The 20,151-nt window shown below is 44.2% G+C and overlaps 3 protein-coding genes and 1 long non-coding RNA gene across 4 annotated transcripts; 3 read left to right on the top strand and 1 right to left on the bottom strand.

Annotated features, from left to right (window-relative positions):
• The first annotated feature begins 75 nt into the window (after positions 1-75).
• On the top strand, positions 76-4,299 carry LOC127600596 (uncharacterized). The gene is made up of 5 exons (XM_052065278.1): positions 76-157; positions 412-733; positions 1,558-1,773; positions 2,348-2,423; positions 2,904-4,299. The coding sequence occupies exons 2-5, from the start codon at positions 532-534 to the stop codon at positions 3,307-3,309; spliced, it is 900 nt and encodes a 299-aa protein (XP_051921238.1). The 5' UTR covers positions 76-157; positions 412-531; the 3' UTR covers positions 3,310-4,299.
• A 1,909-nt stretch (positions 4,300-6,208) lies between these two features.
• On the top strand, positions 6,209-11,101 carry LOC127600628 (protein rapunzel-like). The gene is made up of 3 exons (XM_052065323.1): positions 6,209-6,351; positions 8,075-8,569; positions 9,088-11,101. Exons 2-3 carry the CDS (start codon positions 8,096-8,098, stop codon positions 9,292-9,294), a joined length of 681 nt encoding a protein of 226 aa, XP_051921283.1. The 5' UTR covers positions 6,209-6,351; positions 8,075-8,095; the 3' UTR covers positions 9,295-11,101.
• On the bottom strand, positions 6,346-13,636 carry LOC127600687 (uncharacterized). The gene is made up of 3 exons (XR_007962390.1): positions 13,518-13,636; positions 13,038-13,329; positions 6,346-7,532 (listed from the first exon to the last, which is right to left on the bottom strand). It is a non-coding gene; the product is annotated as an uncharacterized LOC127600687 (long non-coding RNA).
• On the top strand, positions 12,671-18,605 carry LOC127600560 (protein rapunzel-like). The gene is made up of 4 exons (XM_052065240.1): positions 12,671-12,728; positions 13,287-13,356; positions 15,176-15,672; positions 16,396-18,605. The coding sequence occupies exons 3-4, from the start codon at positions 15,179-15,181 to the stop codon at positions 17,084-17,086; spliced, it is 1,185 nt and encodes a 394-aa protein (XP_051921200.1). The 5' UTR covers positions 12,671-12,728; positions 13,287-13,356; positions 15,176-15,178; the 3' UTR covers positions 17,087-18,605.
• The last annotated feature ends 1,546 nt before the right edge of the window (positions 18,606-20,151 follow it).

The raw sequence follows: 20,151 nt of genomic DNA, 5'->3' as shown, positions 1-20,151 counted from the left end.
CTTTGTATTATTTTTATGTTTTCCCTGAAATAATCCCAGCCATCGTCACCATTGTTGACATTACTCTCGTGTTGTCACCACTCATCCGGGCCACTGGTGGGCGCTGTGCAACCGACAGTCGATCAAGTGTCAACAAGACAACAGCCGGTGGCAGGAGGCAAGCGAATGTGGACGAAATGGTCGCGTTTTAAAACAAGTCCACGTCTCTTTTCTTGACTTGTCAAGCCTTGATATTCTTCCGTTGATGGCAACCGTCGATTTCGCGAGTTAAATGTGAAGTTTAGCGCGGGCGTCCGTTCTGTCCGCAAGTTAGCATCCTCGTCTTAGTAGCCGTTAGCTTCTAGCGCCTGGCCCAAAACAAACCCCGCCCCCCCCAAACACAAAACAAAACTCACAATGAATTTGTCCCAGGACGCCAGCCTGCGACCGGAGGAGGCTCTGGTGGTGGAGAACGCCATCCGACTGGCGATCGACTCGGTGGTCAATGTGCTGTATGGCGTCAACAGCAGCCATAGTCGCGAGTACCAGCGGATGGTGGCCGACAGGGACAAAGAGATTGCGAGGCTGCAGCGGGAGGTGCAAGCGTTGCGCCGGCGGGGATGTGCTTCGTGCAGGGCGCTCGACCGGGGTACCCCCGACCGGTCCCCGGACTCCGGGAAACACAGGGACGACGGCGGCGGAGGCGGCATTGACGCCGGTCAGCAGCAGCAACAGTGTGAATTCAGTTTCTCCTGTACGTAAATTGACAGTATGTACATCTATCTAAATGTCTGTCTGTTCGTGCATATCACCATGACGTAGGGCTGCACAGCAATTAAAATTTGGGCTGCCACAATTGATGTAATATGAGCCTTAAAATGTATATGATCCGCCTGCCGCATAACCAATAGTAAGTCAACCACCAAGCCAACCGAAAGGGGGCGTGTGCTTGGATAAGTTTTTTTATTTTCATTTGCCTAAATAACAAGGGAGTGCATCTTGCAGCGATAGCCCAGTCATTCAGCGGACTAATAAATTGTAGGCATGTCAATAGAAGAAAGCACAGCGAATGTTGGAGATGTGGAGCAAGTGCTTTGAATGGGCTCAACATTTGGAGCATTTTGGATTGAAAACCCTTATGTTGTTTGATAATAATTATCCATCCATCAATTATCTGAAACGCTTACCCTCATGAGGTTCACGGACATTCTGGGGCATATCTGAGCTGTAATTGGGCAGTAGGTGGGGTACACACTAAACTTGGTTGCCTGCTATCGCACGGCACACTTACACAAACAACCATTCACACTGACAATCACACACATGAACCGTTTAGAATGATCAATTAACCTGCTATGCATGTTTTGGGAATGTTAGAGCAAACCGGAGTACCCAGAGAAAACCCACACAGGCACAGGGAGAATATACAAACTCCACATCGTAAAGCCGGAGGCTGGATTCCAGCCCACGTCCTCTGCACTGCGAGTGTGTGACTGAGTGAGATTGTATAACTTGACTTGAGACTCTCCTATGAATTTGATATTTGTGACTTACGTCTGCTGTATTTTTCATCCACAGCGGGTCTCTTTGACAGCCATCCACCCAACATCCCCTCCTTGGGACTCCCCTCACCCCCCCACAGGCAAGCGGATCCAGCTGGCACTTTCGAGGCGGGCAGCATCACCGTCAAAGAGGAGCCGTGCAACATGGATGCCATCCTCGTCAAATGGGAGCTGAGCGAGGAGAGGTTGCGGGAGCAGCCGGAGCAAACCGCCAGTTCTTGTTGGGACTCAGGTAACGCCCGCCTTGTGATTGTTATTTTGTGGATTAAAGTGAACCCACTGCTACACAGGAAGGATCGAGTCTGAGCCTAACCGTGAAAAATTGACGGCCCCCTCGAAGTGGGGTTTGTAATTCTAATCGCTGCCACATGATGGCAGCAAAGAATTTTAACTGAACTCAACTTTTCACAGCACTTAAAACAACCGATCCTGCATTCAAAGTGCTGTCCATGGAGCAGAAATTACTCAGACAATAAGAGTTGAAACAACAAATGAATTAAAAAAATTTAAACACCACAACAGAATCAATTTTATTCCATTTTTTTTCCTTTCAAAAAAAATCTACATTCACATGAGACTCACAGTGTTAGCTTGAATAATGCGAACTCCAAAAATGCTGGGTGTCACTGAATATAGTCGACTAAAAGTCAGGAGTGTTTCGCGACGAGGGAGTCTGTGAAGAGCACATCATTCATTCATCATTCCCTTCTCCTTAATCACAATTTTGAGATTTTTGATTTTTGATTGATTTTATTCAGCCATTTGAGCTACTTAGGCTGATTTCCTTCTATTGTGTGTGTTTTAAGAATTGGAGCTCAGAGAAGTCATGACCTGCGACGAAGCAGACGGACTGGGGCATGTGGCAGAGGCGGAGCAACAGAGGTTAAAATCTACAATCATTGCATTGTGCTGTTTTCCATAAACGTTGCCAACACGCAATCAGAGGTAGCATCAAAGTGGAAACAGAAGCCTGTCACTCCCAGTAGAGATTCACCATCAAATTGACTCATAAAACAGTTGAGAAGCAAACATTGTGTATTTTAACACCAAATATTTGAGCCACAGTAGGAACATCTTCAATGAAGAGAAATTAGAAATGTAGCTAGTTTTTAATGAGAGAAAAGAAGCAAATTCCAGATGTAAACTGGTGACTCAAATGTGACAACTTTGCACCATCTTTTGTCAAAGAGGCTTGAGACATGCCTCATTTGTCAACATGGGAAACTTTTCGAAACAATAAAGTCATTCACAAATCGGCAAAACAAATCAGACTTACCCGTGCAAAGTCAAGAAGAAACAGCGGCGGCGTGTCGGGGCGACAGACATTACTAATCGCTCACTCGTGTCGTTCATCGTCCTCAGGAACAAGAAAAAGCGAGTCCCCACGGCGGAGTTGCCCGAGGAGGCCCAGCAGCAGAAGCGTGCCGCCTGGCGAGCCGCCTCCCGACGCTACTACGCCCGCAAGGTGGCTCGCCAGCAGGCCGGCCCCCCGTCACGCTCCGCCCAATTACACCATGTGCCGCCCAGCTCCCAATACGCCGCCTCGCCCTGCGGCCCTTTGGCCGCTGGTAACAGGAAGCGGGCGCACATTTCCGCATTGCCTCACGACTCGCAGGCGCAGCAGAGGGAGGCCTGGCGAGCCTCCTCCAGGAGGTACTACGCCAGGAAAATGGCACAACAGCACCACCAGAACGGACCCCCGGAGTACCGCCACGCTGATCCGCCGGGGGGCGACAGAGGGGCACTTGAGGGAATTTTGTGTAGTTGATGATGAACAACACTGTGGCTGTCTTGGCTCCTTCCATGCCACCCGTCCACAACCGCTAGAGGGGGGGGATTAATTATTTATTCATTTATTAATTAAAGATGTTGTTCCAATCAGAAATAGCTGTCAATAAAATAAATATTCACTCTATCAAATTAGCTTCTGCCTTTGAAATGAGTGAAAAATCCCATTAATTCGTTCCCAAAAACAGAACATGTGTACATTGTTTTAAATAAGAGAATAACACTCTATTATATTATACTTTATAAAACAAATTATTAACACGATTCACCAGAAGGAGATGATAAACAAATTGCGCATTATGATTAATTCAACTCCCTCTGTTGTGTGCAACTTGGCCACCAGTGGGCAGTATAACACAAACACAAAGACAAATCATAACTACCAAAATTAAAGAAACGGTTTAAAATATGTTTTTGGGGAGAACATCATTATATTTAGCTTACTATTTTCACCAGTTTTCTCACTGACATCTTCGGTCATTTTGAATAAAAAAACTCTCCAATGAGTGTCTTTTTCCTCCCTTTCATTTCATACATTAGCCGAGATAACCTCCTGGATGGTCATTCCCAGCACAGCCTGAGATCATCGACTACGGATACACTGAAGACATTTCAATGTTCTTCTGAGTCTGCTTCCCTTTTCAAATGGAGGCGTTGCAGTGCGCCCATCATCCATTATCTGTAACTGCATCAGAAGATCGACATCTTTGTTTTGATGGCATTTTTCACAATCCAGAACCCTTATAGCTTAAAAAAATGAAGGTTAAACGACGTGTATAGTCAAATGGAATTCCGTACTCTGATCCTCCCAACTGAGAAGCAGGCGTGCAAACCACTCGTCCATCATGTTGACCTGCAGTATTTGAAAAAGCCATCTGTCCATTTTCTGCACTTGTCTTTATCGTATTAAAAGGCTTTTCATTTAAAATATATATATATGTTGTTGTTTCTTGTACAGCTTCTGGACCAGGTGCACATTTCAAGCTAAAAAATATCAAAAGACGACTTGTTTTCTTTTTACATATACTCATTTATTCAAGTGTTATTTGCAGACCAAAGGGCATCACATTTGCTCGAACGCTGCATGCAGACACAAGAAAATAATTTGTTAACCCCCCCCCCCCCCCCCGCCCCCATCAAAATGTGCTAAACTGACGTAGTTTCCCCTCTCTGGCGGAAAATAAAATAATATACGCCAGTTTATCAGTCAGAAAGGCAAATGGATGTCAAGTCAACAGTATTTATAGAGCACTTTCAAACAGCCATCGCTGCATACAAAGTGCTGTACATGGAGCGATTTAACATATACAATAAACAGTAAGACGAATCAGTAATAAGTAATAAGGCGGTAGAAAGCACCAAGCAGTAAAACCAATAGCAAATCTAAGTCATGCTGAGTCAAACGCCAAAGATGGATGGATAGGACCGACTGAGGGATTGATGGATGAATGGAGGGTTCATCCACAGTTTTAAACCCGCTAGTTCAGACGCATATTGTGTTTACTCATCGCCGCAACGCGAGACTTCGGTGTGCGGGGCTTCCAGACTAAAGCAAAAGCACACCGCACACTTCTTCACCCTGGGCTTAATTTAAGAGGATGTTAAATGTATGGCGTGCATTCACGCAGCAGACAGCTGAGCTAATGTTGCCCAACTGCCTGCCATTGGCAAGTTTGGTGCACACTTGCAATTGGATCCGCTCGACAGCTGCTCCACGGAACAGGCGCACTTTTTTTGTCAGAGCGCAGTCGCAGCAAGAGGAAGTGGGATGCAGGAGCCGTTATTTTAGATCTGAATCTCACCTCTCAGGTTCTGAGGGCCCCCCCCCCAACACCGCGCAATTTTTTTTGTAGCAGGTACGACGCCATAATTTGCGCCTGTGTGAAGACGGCGCATCTTATTTGCATGCACAAGAGGGGCCGAGGGCCGTTTGTTTTGTGGCAAAACAGCTTTGAACACTTCAGTTGAAGGATTGACGAGTTTGGCTCCTGGCGCTTTTGCACCACGAGATTTATGGAACGCCTTTTTGACGAGCGTGCGCCGAACAAAGAAAGAAAGAACGAAGAGGGCGAAGGAGCAGATGGCGACCTGCGCGCGCAGCCACTGGCGCGCTTGGCGAGTTAAAGGGCTCAACTGTGTCACATTATTCGCCTGTAGAGTGTCGAAATGCTTCGCAAGCAGCACTAATACTTTTTTCTCCGCGTTTACTTAACCATTTGGAATAATGAAAGGCGCTAAATCGAGCATGTTTCAACTTCCAGTGGCGTGCGCGCCTCCTCGGTGCGCTAGGTGGTGGGCTGTGCGGTAAAATTGACATAATTTTCATTGTTTTTCCAACGAAACTCGCGTTTTTACGGCAAAACTTTTATGATTATAGTGTTTTAAGAATATATTTTTGATTTTTTTTTGTTTTGCACTCAACTGGAGCCGACTGAAAATTCCAATTGGCATCAGGGCGCACCTGTGCACCTTTCGTGAAGTTTCGTCTGTTTTCTCAACTCTGTGGACTTTTATTGGCTTGGAAGTCATCGCCTAGCAGTCTTGAAATGTTAAAGTGTCTCTTGGACTTATAAATATCGTGAATGGAGTGTTTGTTAGTGTCTGAAAGAAGCCGCGGGGGTTGGCAAATCGTTCTGCGGGTTGATTCGGGAGCTCGGTTGCGCACAGAGTGACAATGACGTTTTGGTTGGGACTTTTTGAATGCGGAATGGGCTCTAATATGTTTAAAACAAAGGGGGGATAACTGTTAATGTGAAGGAGTGCTTTTAATATTTCAAATATTTTATGTAGCTTTTTCAAGTGACACTTGGAAGAAGTAGGTTTATTTTGGTTCAAATGACCATTTTGCGCGTTTGGGGGCATATATTGGCTCTTCAATGATGTTTTATGTCAATATTTTCACCCCTACACGTTGAACGTACATGGACGTGTCCATTTTGCAGGGATTGCTGGGAAGAAGAAGGAGTCAGTCTAGGTTGGGCAGTCGGATAGGCGTACAAACGTGGAAGCTATTTACTGAAAGGTAAGAAATAAACAGACCTTTCGTGGCCAATGGTGACTAATATTGCTTGGGATTCAAAGTGGTAAAGTGTAGTACGCGTTGGGCCCAAGAAGGACCAGTTTTAGGGGTTAATTTGGCATGTCTGCAACATTTTCAAGCGGCCCAGGCCACGGCTTGTGCGTTAAGAAGCAAACATGGAGGCGCGGCTAGAGGGAGCCAAAGCAGGCAGGAAGGAACTTGAGCCTGCTTGTGGGCCTTTAAAGCGGATGTTTGACCCTATTGAAATCCCCACAAACACTCAACAAGTCCGGAAGACAGTTGATTGTTGTGTTTTAGCCTCTGTCGTCGTAGTTATTTGAAGTTGATGAGCCTCAAGGGTGTGTGCTTCTTTGGCTTCAACTGCCTCACTGGCACTTCATTTTTATCCAGAAGCACAGCAAATTGGACTCATAAATGTTCAAGTGTAAGAAAAATATCACTTGAAGTATAAATAATGAATTTTAATGGTAGAATTTGAGTGATGTAGTCATTTTTAATTAGCATTAGCTTGTTGCTATGCCAAGTTAGAGAGCGTTCAAGATGGCTGTCGAGCTGGCAACAGGTGACGTCAATAGGCAGCTCACTTCCTTGTTTGGGTTTGAGACAAAAGTCAAATTCAAAGACAATTTCCTTTGTTTTCACTGTAAATATGTCAATTTATACATTTTGTAAAAAATTAAACGCTCACGAAAGCCCTTGAAGTCTTATGCATCCTTCCTAGAGGTTATGGTTAACAACACTCACCTGTTAGTACACTAATCTTTCAAGTCAAATAAAGGGTGACATTTTTTGACAATTGATTGAGCCAGAATTCTACACAAGACTACAGATTTAATCGAATCGGAAGCTCTCTGGCTGTGTTTCAAAACCCATTGAATGAATGCCATTTTGAGTTTGTAACACCTCTTTTTAAATGATGGCAATATTGAATTCTGCTCCCCTCAGTTGTGTTTGATTTTTTATTAAAACGTAACTACTAAATGGCTGCCATTTTGATTTTGCCAATACTTGTGTATTGTGGCCAGTTTGTACTCTTCTCACCTCCTGGAATTCTGATCACCTCGCACGTGTTAAACACAACAAATCTTCCTTTGTATCATATCCTCATAATTGGTGGCTGTCTTGAGTTGCGTCACTGGACTGGGCTACCACTTCATCATGATCTGTGTAAACAAGAAAACAATTACATTAATGCCACTATTAAACTTTACTTATAAAGGCAAGATAACAGATTTTAAAAAGTCACAAAAACGATAATTCTCTCAATTGAGTGACTCCATTTTGTGCTCTTTAAATGGCTAATTTGGCCACCGATGGCTGAAGCCTGTGTTTTCAGTCCACTGGTCGTGGTGCTGAAATCAGGAGTGAGTGTTGACACTTTTGCTCCCCTCTAGTGGAGGTGTGCGGTAACACACGCATAACATAAACACGCCCTGCGGGCTTAGGACATGTATTCGAGCGTTTCAAGCTGTTCATGGGGTATTCATGAAGAGGTTGCGCAAGAAACGCGGCTCCCAGTTCCGTCACAGAAAGGCTCTGTCCGCCTTTTGTTTGGCTCGGCCCACAAGGAGCTATCGTGACAGCCCGAAGACGTGTGCTTGCGGCAGCCTGGTGCTGGAAAGAAAACAGCCGCAGCGAAACAGGAGAGACTCGTGCTTAACTCCTTCCTCACCGGAAAACAAAAATGTCTCTCCGTCTCCCCCAGCCCCCTGCCCCTGCAGCCACAATGGAAGAGGAGATCGTGGAGGAGCACGCCAAGCTGAAGCAGGGCGTGGTGAAGGTGCTGCAGTGCGTGGCCACCATCTCGTCGGCGGCGGCCGTGGTCAATCCCATCTTTGGCGTGGCGGGCTCGCTGATGCGCGTGGTTCTGCACCACATCGACGACGAGGACATCCGCACGCTCAAGCGCGAGTTCGGCTCTGTCAACCGGGCGCTAGACGAGCTCTCGCGCAAGAACCGCCAGGCGCTGGTGGCCATCCAGAAGGAGACGCTGGACAGCCAGTATGCCTCGGTGGAGGAGAACCTCAAGAACCAATTTCGCAAGTTCATGGAGCTGGTGGAGGCCCGGCCTGAGCACAGCGAGCGCAAGAAGGAAGACTTCGCCCGCAGCTACGCCGACGACCTGGGCGACCAGAACCTGCACACGCTCTATGACGGCGTGGTGGGGAAACCCAAACTCTTCAGTCGGCCTATCCTGGAGGTGAGTCGCGGACCACGCTGACAAGGGGTGGGGTACGTTATGGACCAGTCGGCCATCATTTCCCCTATAACGTCTAATGCTGTTATAGTGTTGAATAGCTGACTCATAAAAAAAAGTATGCAAAAACTTCTATTACAGTGGTTCAAAAATGAATCCAGCATTCACACAAGGGACTGAATTAAGTCGTTTTAACTCTGAACTCATTCACTCCCAAAGACGTTTTTAAACGTCTTTTCAGACTTGGTCCAGAATTGGCTGGTACTGAATGAGTTAACAGAATCAAGCACCTGCACGTGAGGCTTATCAATAGTTAGAATTATGTGGAGTTTCAGAATCAGCTATTTGAAAAAGTATTTTGGTACGCTTTCACCATTTTGCAGTTTTTCACTTAACGTCGGTCGGGCTGGAGCATAAACCTGAGTGATATGGCAACATTTTTGTGCTGCAATGTCTAACTCTGACCAGCAGAGGCCAGCATTTCCTGCCTTTCTTCAAGTTGGGTTTGTTGTTGTCTTGAGGTGTTCCTGAAACACTCGGGCGGCGATCGTCGGGCCATGGAGCGCTTGTGTACGCGCCTCACCTATTTGTTCTGCATCGGCTTGATCGCCCTGATGGGCTACGCCGCCGTCATCGGCGACGACGACGCCGGCCTGAGCGAGGAGTGGGCCGAAAAGATGGAGAACGTACAGGACAAGATGCAGCATGCGCTGCGCATGTGCCGCTGAATCGGGTACACGCGCATCGTCATCGTTAACTTCAACGGCAGCGGTGGGCAAAGACACGTACGCTACTTCTACCTTACTGACAGTGCGGCCCAGCCAACATTTATATTATCAAGCATCCTTATATTGCTCTTTTTTCTTTCTTTGAATTAGTTGTTGGGATTTTTTTCTTTAATTCAATAGCTAGCAGATTGGTTTATTGTAAGAAATAAGAGATGGGCAAAAATGATACTTTTATTTTTTCAAATCAAATAGTTTTTTTCATTGACTGCCTGACATTTTACGAGCATTTTGACTGATCTTTCGAGATTAGGTTCTCCCAATAATTACCAAACCAGAAAGTTGGCTCATATCAGAAAAAAAACAAGATTTTTTGTTCTTTAATAGCTAGCAGTGGAACACGTGCTGATTCCAAGTGGACAGAAAAGCTTTGCATGAACGCAAACATGTCAACAGAACAGTGACTTTGATGGCGTTGTGACACCTCAAACTAAAAAAAAAAAAAATGACTGAGAAAGGGCTTTTGATGAAATAACGCCAAAGAAACACAGTAAGCAATGCAGTCTCAACACATGGCCGGAGTTGAATGTCAGCGGCCTTTTTTCACTCTATGAACTGCGTCATCAAACACAGACGCTGTTGGCAATGTCAGGTGCCTAAACTCCTTGTCCGAGCCGGCCACCTAATCTTTCTCTTCTAATTAAAAGCTGTGCGGATCTCCAATCCAAAGCGACGCAAGACAGCCACCTACTGGCCTCTAGTTCATCAATACGGCCACGTATGTGCGTTATTTGATAGACGAGCTAAGCCAGACCCTCCACCGTGCCTGTCTGTTGAAAAATGGACCACGAATATATTTGTCGGTGCTGGTAGTCATCGACAAATGCAAGCAGCCATTGAGTTAATGAAATAAAAGAAAAATCAGTTAACATCTGACAGATCCCCCCCGTCATTAATCCGAGCTGTCCCATGTATCCATTTGAAATGGCCATTCGGCCCTTCCGCGCTTGAGTTTGCCCACCGCTGTTTAGATAAGAACGCTGGGACCACGCTTGAGTTTTGATCATCTTTGTAAGGTGACCTGGACTGCTCCGCAAGGCGCCTGTCGATGAAATGTTGCGTTATTAAGTCTTGGACCACCCACCCACTAAACATCTTCATGTTCTTTGTTACAAGTTAGGACGCATGCCAAGCCAAGGGATGTCACGGACATCGTTGTCCAACAATCCCCGGTTTATCTCAATCTCAACCGGCTGGTGAGATGTTCTGAAAAATCAGCGAGACCAAAAAAAAGATTTCGTAGGATAAATGTGATGAAATGATGGATGGCAAACTGAGCGCATACCTGAACACTAAAAGTGGTTGCACTCGTTTTTATGATGCTAGATGAGAATGCCGCTTGAGTTCCACCAACACTACTTTTGAAGCACTTCTTTCCACATGTTCTGCAGAACGACTTTAAAAAACTGGCATCGAAGTTCATGCCGAGTAGGTCACTTTGTGTTGTACGGGCACTTTATCCCATAAGCAACAGCTTCTTTTTTTTCCCAAATACCTTTTTTGTTTGTTTGCAGTCAGTGGTGCCTCAATGATTATATTGTTGTTTGTTTGTTTGTTTTTTACACTATGTTATGAGACATTCTTTTACATGTGTTTTAAACCTAATTATGCGGTATAAAATGAAAGCGACTAAAGTGTGTATACTTGTCTGATGTAGGCCATTTGATCGTATCGGGCGACTGTTCTGTTTTTGTTTTGGCTGCACGTTTTGAGCACCACTACAAATAAATATGAGTCCATACATCCATGATTTGGGGAGTCATTTCATTTTCTTGCCTGCCTGCTCTCTGGTCTTACCGGACATTTGTTTCGGGACATCTGCAATCCTAACGAAGACGTAGATGCTCAGTTGGAATCGTAATGACGGTTTTGTCCTACACAGCCCTTTGCTGTTGGCTAGAATTGATGTGAACGTGCCCTTAAGCCCAGGGGTGTCAATTGCAGTTGACAGTAATGTGTGCTAACGGGGAAAATGTCAGTCGCCTTTGGTGGCTGATTTCACCCGCTTAATTATTATTGCACCAATACCATGTGAATTTAAATGGTGTGTTTCGACTATTGGGGTCACTTCAAAGAGATTGTTGCCAAGAAAATGTGTGTATTTAGTTCCCCTTGAAAAAGCGAGGACAGTATGAGGTGAAGACGCCAAGATCTCCATCTTCCCCAAAGTACGAATTAATTCATTTCAGAATGCAAAACGGTATGTGAACATGATTGTGTATTTGATGTAATTATAGAAGTGCTAAGATGTTTCGAGCTAGCAAGTGTTTAGAGCTAACAAGCTCATGGCCAGCTAGAGATGCTAGCGGAAATGCAACCATTGTGTTGTGTAATGGGAAGCTATCCTAATTTGCCCAATTAGTTTTCTCGTTCAGCTGTGACTTAGTTGTGAAGTTTTTGTCTTAAAAACATTTCCGACTGGTAAAAATTGGTTCTCGGTTGAAAATATAGAGGTACGTAATAACATGGTGGCTGTATACGCTACATAAAACGACAAAAGAAAGTTTAAAAAGGAATGTATGTACATCGTCCATAGTGTGTTCAATCTGCCCTGCGACTGACTGGCCACTATGCCAGCAGGGGGCAGTGTGCCTTAAGTCTAAATCGAACTTTGGGCAAGGTCCAGCACCCAGCGACCCGAAACAAAATAGCAAAAGACATTTTAAATGAAATTTACCATTCGGTATAAAAATAGAGGCCTACTTAAATATAGAACATATCGCTGTAGTCAGGCGGAAACCTGGTCTCTCCAAAAGCATCGCTTCGGAGAAGCCGCAAATATTGCCATTTTTGTTAATCAATTCACATATTTTATCATTTAAGACTTTACATTGGTCAAATCATTTTGAAAGAAAAAAAAACGTAGGCACGTTTGGACGGAAAATTATCCGAGAATAACATGGAGGTGTAGTTTTTCAATATGTCCGCCAGATGACGTTGTTCTTTCCACCTGTTTCCACGTAAGCAACTGTCCATCACAGAAACATCCAGTAATATTCCCTTTTTATTTGCTGTATACTGTATTACGATTATATATGCCACCATCCAAATTGAACACTGCGGTAGTTATTTTAAAAATCAAGAATGTATAGTGAGTGCTGAAGCGCCTTAAATAGAACCAGATGAACTGGTTCCAAACGTGCGCAATTTACTCATCTACAACATCGAGAAAAAAATGCTGATTTGACCCGCACAATTCTGCTGCTCATCCCTGCAAGACATCATGGGAGGCACATAAAAAACACGCCCTCCTCCAAAAAAAAAGAAAAATGAAAAACAAACAAAAAAAAGATAATCAGTTAACTGACGTGCTCACTTGGGCTGTGGCGTCTATCTGGCAGCATTTGCGTCATCATCGTGATTTATTTTTGGTGCAGGTTAGTGGTGGTAGGTGGGGTGTGGGGGGGTGATCGTTTGTCTTCTTTTTTTCCATGAAGCAACATTTGCGCTATCACCTGCATATCTACTACAAATAACACCGTTTAATAATTAGACTCTAATTCCATTTTGGAAATGCAACATTTTAGTCACAGAAATTTGTTCAGTGCGCAAAAAAAAAAAAAAAAAAGATCCCAGCAAAGCATACACACGTTTGCTTGTTTGTGAATGGCTTTAAAATCAATACACACTTGATTATTCTTTTTTTTTTTAACACAAGCGTAATCATCACAAGGTTTTGTTCTTACCTTCAATGGCACGCGTGATGTTGAACATCCCCAAGAGGCTCCTCAAAGTCTGACCCCCCCCCCCAAAAAAAGCTAAAAAAATAACAAAAGAATCATAGACATTAAAATCCATCTTGGTGGAGACGAAAAACCACATCAAGACCTTGTCACGTCGAGCACAGATCTCTCACTCTCCGAACACCCTCATCCCTCCATTGCGTCTCACTCCTTTTCTTCTCTCTCTCTTCTTTGGGACCCCTCCCAATGCAGCTTTCCTCACAAGCAGCACGCTGGGAATCTTCCACTCAGGAACCTGTCCGACAAAGAAAAAGAAGAAGAGGTAAGAATGTGCTGATTTTGTATTATTATTTTTTAAATCCGGATCGGAGATGAGAAATATGCACTCAAAGTGAGGTGACGTAAAGTGGGGGCCACTTGTGCTAAAAACACGCATCCACGGCATAGGTCCGGGTTTTGTTTTTAAAAATCACTTTTACTGACCAGAATTTGATTATTTTTGATGATTTATGGAGGTTAAGGAGTCCCCCCTCTCCACCCGGCCTTGGATGCTCACATTCAGTCAAGGACACACACACGCATACCCTCCATTTTGTGTGTATGACATCACTACCTCCAGTGTTGTATTTTATTTATGATTTTTTTATTTATGAAAACATCACCAGCTCTGAAGCTGGCCACATCCAATGTCATGTAAATGTGTCGATGACTTTGGTGGTTGAAACTGGATAATAATCAGTGGTAGACTGTAACTAAGTACTTGTTTACCGTATTGAAAGTCCCCGTAAAGTGAAAATGTTTTGTCGGTTTGAGCCAGAACAGGGAAGAGTTTTGTTAATCTGCCATATTTGAATTTTTTTTTAATGCCATATGTATTAGGTTTGAAAATGGTGAAAAATGGTTGCAACCGTATCTCGCCCCCCCCCAAAAAAAAAATCATGCAAAAAACTCCTTCAAATTTATTAGGTAGTACCAATATCAGTTCATAACTCTAATTTGTCTTTGCTCCTTTTAATTTGGGGTGTAATTCCACTGTTGAGGACTAGATGGCGTTAGTTTGACACAAAATTTCGATGAAGAAGGAAAATGAGAAAGACTTTCCGTTTAGCCTAGTTTTTGATGAAGATTATTGAACGTCAACCTTCTGTCATCCTGCTTTTTATGCCGAAAGAACGGCTTTCGGTTCAATTTATAATGTACTTCTTTTGGGATTGATTGATCTTAAAGTATAGGGTAGTTGGAACATCACCCACACAATAGAGGTGGGCCGGGCGGGCGTGGGGAGTGTTATTGTATTTTTTTTCTTTACTTTGTCAAAATAGACACATTACGATTTTTAAAAGTAATCGTATGATGACCCAATGTGAAGAACCACAACAACAAAAACATGGACAGTAAAATGGGTTCAGGCAATCCTGATTGGCTGAGAGATAAGTGACTTTTTGAATCGACAGTGGTTGCTTATGGAATCTTGTTGCCGGCATAAATAATGAATGCAGAGAGTGAAACAACAATGTCAGACGCTCCCTCTCCTGCTGTACTCATTTTTTTTCCTTCTCATTGTTGTTTCTTCGGCCTCGTGAAGCTCGCCTCAGCCGGTCTGACAACAGCGTTGTCACGTCAACGGCTGATAACTACCAACTATGTTGATTAAAAAAAAAAACAGGGACAAGGATCGAGATTTTGCTCATGCAGAGTACACGTCAGGATGTACAGTGAATCCCAAATTCCTTATAATTTATTTTTTAATTTTTAAATGATCGTTGTACCCCTCCTAAATGTATTAAAACGCGCTACGGCTTTGAAAACTAGATCTTTGTAAAGTGTTCTTTAGTGCCTGTTCTGACTTTCTTGCTGTCAAGAAACGGGAGCGTATCGTATAACATGACATGAAGGACATAAAACGCAAAGTCACAACTCAGTTGCACAGATCCTCAGCTTTCAGGGGATCTTCTCTCACGCTGCTTCTTTTCTGATAATTACGCTGCATATCTTCCACGAAAGCTAAGTGCTGCCAGGCATGTTGTGGCGCAAACCGGTACTACACTGAAGGCAGCAGACTTGTCTGTGTAGTGTATAAATCCGGTGAAAAACAATCATCGCTTTACAAATATGTACTTGAGAATTGTCCTGTCTTGTAGACCATGAGTAATCCCGTGGAGAAGGTTTTGGCTGAGAAGAAGGAGGCCATCGAGGCAGCCATGGACATGTTGGAGCGCGGCACCGAGGTTGTGGCCAGTGCGGTGGGGGAGCTCTTCCCGCTGTGCCAGGCCGCCGCTCCGGTTCTGCGTCTGGCCTTGGACAACGTCCACAGCAAGGAGGTCTTCTACGTCAAGGAGCAGTTCCTGACCGTCCGCAACAGTCTGGACCTTCTTTCAGGCCAGCTGGAGGACATCGATTGCGAGATCAAGAAGGCCCGGCTGGACTCGCAGTATTTCGCCGTGGAGGAGAACCTCCGCAATCAATTCAGGAAGTACATGGACATCATCGAGGCCAAAGCGCAGTTTCGGGAGGTCAAGACCAAGTTATTCCTGGAGCATTTCTCCAGGAGTGGTGGCGAGAAGAATTTATTTGTGCTCTATCACGCACTCATGGGTAACAGCAGCTTTGGAGAATCGATTCTGGACGTGGTGGAAAGGTAAATTCAGTATCGGGTGTCAATCATGCCAGTATTAGCTACTGCTATTAGCTATTAGCTAATTAAAATTGGCTAAAGGACATGTTCTTGTAATACAGTCAAATAGTCTGCCTTTAATTGATATTTCCATTGTTGTGAGGGACCAACAAACTTGTAATTTGATGTGATATTGTTTTAGCTAATCAGCCGATTAATCAGATTCTAGTCTTACATTTGAAATAACTGGAATAGTGCTGTGGTCTGTTGGTTAGCTTTACAATTTGCGAATTAGCATTCATGTTTCAAGATAATTTACCCAGAGGTTGAGTGTTAGGCAACGCAAGCAAATACGATTAATGGGATTTTGCAACTAGTATTCACGCAACCAGTTCAACAAAACTAGCGGCCGACCATCAACAGCTAGTTTTGATGAATTGGTTGCGGCCATTTTGAATTCAAATACAAGTTAGGATTGGAGAGTGACGGTTTTAGAGAAATGATTTTTTTGTGGGTTAGTATTACAGGTTAGGGTTAGGAGTAACAATGGTTTGGGTTGACCAGATGTCAACATTTGATTTCGGCTTTCGGGCTAGGGGCGGGGTTTAGAGTTCGTAAGGGTATGTCCGATCGGATACGTTTGGGGTTTGATTAAAGTTGGAGTTCAGGGTTAGGGTGCCAATCTAAAACTGCTGATATTGTAAGAAGACGGACTTAAAAGGTTCTGCTCGTGTGATGTGTCATCAGGTATGTCTCCAGGAACCGTCGCCTTCTGGAGGACTTTTGCGTACGCATGAAGGAGCTTCTCTGCTTAGGTCTGATTGCTCTCATGGGACACACGGCCTTGAATCAAAACCACCAGGAGGAAGAGGACAAAATCCAAGAGTGGAGCCGCAAGATGGACGAAATCGAACTCCGGATGAAGACCACCATCCAATCCTGCGTGGATGCCTTTCCGGAGCAGGCCAAACTGGACGCCCAGCACTTCCTCCAGGAGAAGGAAAGCGACAACCTCCAGGAGACCACCCAGGAGCTCTTGGACTTCCTGGTCAAGAAGTACGATTGGGTGAGTTGGTCTGTGCGCCTCATCAACCACTCGGGGAGCACTTACCGCAACTGGAGAGCCGGGGAGCGCTTCCACCATGTGGTGGGGCGCAACTGGTTCGAGGTTCTGCAGGTCAACAACATCAACCTGGTGGTGTCGTTCAGCACCGGGCCCCAGACGGTGCCCAGGGATGCCATACTGGAGATGATGGAGGGCGCCGCTCGCAAGGGCAACGCCCCCGCGGTAGTGGACGTTCTGGAGAAACAGATGAGCGGGTTTGTGGTTCACGCCGTCAGCCGCCACAAGGAGTCAGCGGCGGCCTGGAGTTTCCCAGAAGATTGTCACTACTGGGAGAGGCACAAGAATGTTGCTGTGTGCGTACACGCTGATTGAAACTCGAAAACATTCCAAAGCGGGATTAAATCTCAGACCTTAAGTGTCTAAACTATAACGATGACCATTGACGAAAATACCCTAGCCCAGCGGTCCCCAACCCTCGAGCCACGGACCGGTACCGGTCCCTGGGTCATTTAGTACCGGGCCGCACAGAAAGATTAAATAATTTACATTACTTCCGTTTTATTCATTACGGAATGTGAAAGATGTTTTATTTTGAAAAATTACCAGATTCTATGTTACATCCATCTATACAGTGTATCACTCTTGATTCAGGTATAGGCGTGCATCCCGGTCACGTGATATGTTACCGCTAAAACGAAACCCAGGAAGCGAGCAAAAAGTTTCCTTGGGAAGGGGAAAGGGCCAGCCAGGAGACAGAAGAGGAGCCGACGACTTTCAAGAAAAAGAAGGCTACATTTAAGACACAGTATCAGGAGTCCTATTTAAAATACGGATTTATCTCGAACGGGAGATTGCCCCGCACCAAGCTAGTCTGCATAATATGCGGCGATGGCGAGTCGTATTTTACATGCACTTTTTAATTGCCGTTTATCTTATTTTGAAGGCACGTTTAACCGTTACCATAGCGACCACCCAGTGTTGCGGCCAGATAGGACGTGTCATGATTCGTGTTTATTATTATCTTTTAGACAATACCACAGTTCTCATACAGGTCATATTATCTTGTTGAATTCATCCGGCCGTTGTATTTAACAGGCCGGCCCCCTGAAAATATCGTCTGACCTGAAACCAATCCGTGGGGCAAATAAAGGTTGGGGACCACTGCCCTTGGCTAGTAACCCTTAACCCAACCCTATCCCGAACCCTAAACCTCCAAACCTAACCCTAATCCGAAAAAAATGCTTCTCTCTCGTAACCTTAACCTTCAGTGCCCCAAACTTGAAACTGATATATTAAGCAGAAGAGACATACTCACATATTTGTGTTCAAATATAATTTCCCTATCCCAACAAAAGTATTTATGGATAGTTTTTTTTCCCTCATAGTCTAAATAAAGTGAGCGCATGGTGAGCATTGAATGTGTTTTGCTTCTTGCCAGCGGACAAGTCGTTTATGGATGTGGGGAAGTGTTTAATCTAATAGGCTGCTCCTTTTTTCTCAGCACAAATGTGATTGACACTGCACCGTTAGCATCTGCGGCTGCTAATTGAATTTCCCTTCGCAACGGAGTCAGCGTTTCCCAGACCGCAGCGCTATAGCCCCCTACGGGCATGTAGCAAAGTGCTTAGCTTAGCATGTTTAGAGTTTTTTTTATCGCAGACACTGCCCAGTCTTATGCCGGCCTGCCGGGCAGCTGGCTGTAAAATAGAAAAATGGCCAGGTGCTTTAAAGCAGACCCTTTCTATTTCACTCATTTCCGTTTTTTTGGATATGAATTGAAATGTTGTATCGATTTCTAGTCATGGCGTTGTGAATTTATTCCCCGTGTTGTGGTATGTTCAGGTGTGTATGATATCACGGTGTGCAGTATAGAGCAGCAGCAAATTGATAAGCGGCTACGCTTCCTTTAGTCAAAGGTAGCAAATATTGATCAGACACACTCTTAATTCTCTCTCTGTCGTTAAAAAAAGCCTTGCGCCAGACCCCAGCCACCATGGAAATACCTTTTCAAATTTCAAGCATCTATACTAAAAATTTAGGAAACTAGTATTTGAAATGAAAATATGAACATGGAAAAATGTTTATTCGTCATCACAACAAATAAAATAATAAAGCGGAAAAAACCCATTGTTGCTATAGGGTGCAATTCCCACTTCCGACCTGCAGAGGGTAGCATTCGCTGCCTTACAGGAGGCTTGCATTTTAAAAGCAAAGAAGAGCCACACACCTTTCGAACAGATGGTCAACGTTCGGTTTTTGTTTGACAGATAAAACAAGCTAAGAAGTAAGATAAAAGACAAGTGCAGAAGGAAAAGTTGTACTCTCATTGCCGGTTGTCAAACACCTTTCCGCCACGTTCACAGCTGATCCTCGTGATCTAGCTGATCACAAATCACCTGTGTGGAGCTGTGCAAGTCAACTCGGGGTGATTTTGACGCATCGTTCACTTGCAACGAGCCTTCACACGAATGAAACTTTGACTTCAGAACAGACAGGAAATAAGTCTGTCCTCATTAGATAAAAAAAGACAGAATGCCTCCATCTGCAGGACCAGATAGAGGCCAATATCAATATTTCATAAGCGAAATGAAAGGACAGGATCGATGGCGGTAGGCTCCTCTCGGCTCAGAAGGATCTTATTAGGCATCCATCCTGCTTTTGGACTGATCCAATTGGATAAAGAGCCTTCCGGGGATATGGCGAAGCGGACGAGTGGTACGTAGAGCCCCCTGGTGGTGATCAACGTGAAATTGTTTCCAGTTTAGTGGATCGGTGAGTACAGTACATGAAAGAATTTTAGCATATTAAGACGCAGGCGGCATGGGAAGTAAAGTCAGTAAATTACCTTTTAAAGTAATAAAAGTATTAGTGAAATTACAATAAGAGTACTGTATCATAATAGGAGTAACAGTAATCAGTAATGTGGTTATTGTTGTGTAATCGTGCTACGACGATCTGTATACGTGTGTAGCTGTACGATGCGTATATTTAGTTTGAGGAGTCATCAATCTGAATACTTTTATGTAATTACATTATTGTAATCTGAATAAGTGTACATCTACAGTATATAAATGTATATCCACCCATCCCTTCTCTGAACTGCACATATTATATTGTATATTTAGTGGAAGGAGTAATAATAAATCTGATGGGTTTTGTTTTTATTTGAATGAAATTACAATACTGTCACCTGGATATATTTATATATCTACAGTATGTCTGTAATATGTGTAGTGTTTAAGTTTATTACAAGTGTATAGGTCCATAGATATAATCATTATAGTGGAAAGAGTAAGAAGTAATCAAATTACTTTTCCATCCATCCATCCATCCATCCATCCATCCATCCATCCATCCATCATCTACCGCTTATCCGGGGCCGGGTCGCGGGGGCAACAGCTTTAGCAGGGAAGCCCAGACTTCCCTCTCCCTAGCTA

Source organism: Hippocampus zosterae, chromosome 5 (assembly GCF_025434085.1).
Source record: "Hippocampus zosterae strain Florida chromosome 5, ASM2543408v3, whole genome shotgun sequence".
NCBI lineage: Eukaryota > Metazoa > Chordata > Actinopteri > Syngnathiformes > Syngnathidae > Hippocampus > Hippocampus zosterae.
The sequence above is the reverse complement of the archived record's forward strand: the minus strand, read 5'-3'. Positions and strand labels throughout refer to the sequence as shown.

Bases quoted from the DNA above. Each gene is read 5' to 3' on its own strand.
- LOC127600596 (XM_052065278.1), top strand. From the start codon at position 532: ATGGTGGCCGACAGGGACAAAGAGATTGCGAGGCTGCAGCGGGAGGTG. The intron at 1,774-2,347 runs GTAACGCCCGCC...GTGTGTTTTAAG, and splicing joins CAGTTCTTGTTGGGACTCAG to AATTGGAGCTCAGAGAAGTC. The intron at 2,424-2,903 runs GTTAAAATCTAC...CATCGTCCTCAG, and splicing joins GCAGAGGCGGAGCAACAGAG to GAACAAGAAAAAGCGAGTCC.
- LOC127600628 (XM_052065323.1), top strand. From the start codon at position 8,096: ATGGAAGAGGAGATCGTGGAGGAGCACGCCAAGCTGAAGCAGGGCGTG. The intron at 8,570-9,087 runs GTGAGTCGCGGA...TGTTGTCTTGAG, and splicing joins TCAGTCGGCCTATCCTGGAG to GTGTTCCTGAAACACTCGGG.
- LOC127600560 (XM_052065240.1), top strand. From the start codon at position 15,179: ATGAGTAATCCCGTGGAGAAGGTTTTGGCTGAGAAGAAGGAGGCCATC. The intron at 15,673-16,395 runs GTAAATTCAGTA...ATGTGTCATCAG, and splicing joins ATTCTGGACGTGGTGGAAAG to GTATGTCTCCAGGAACCGTC.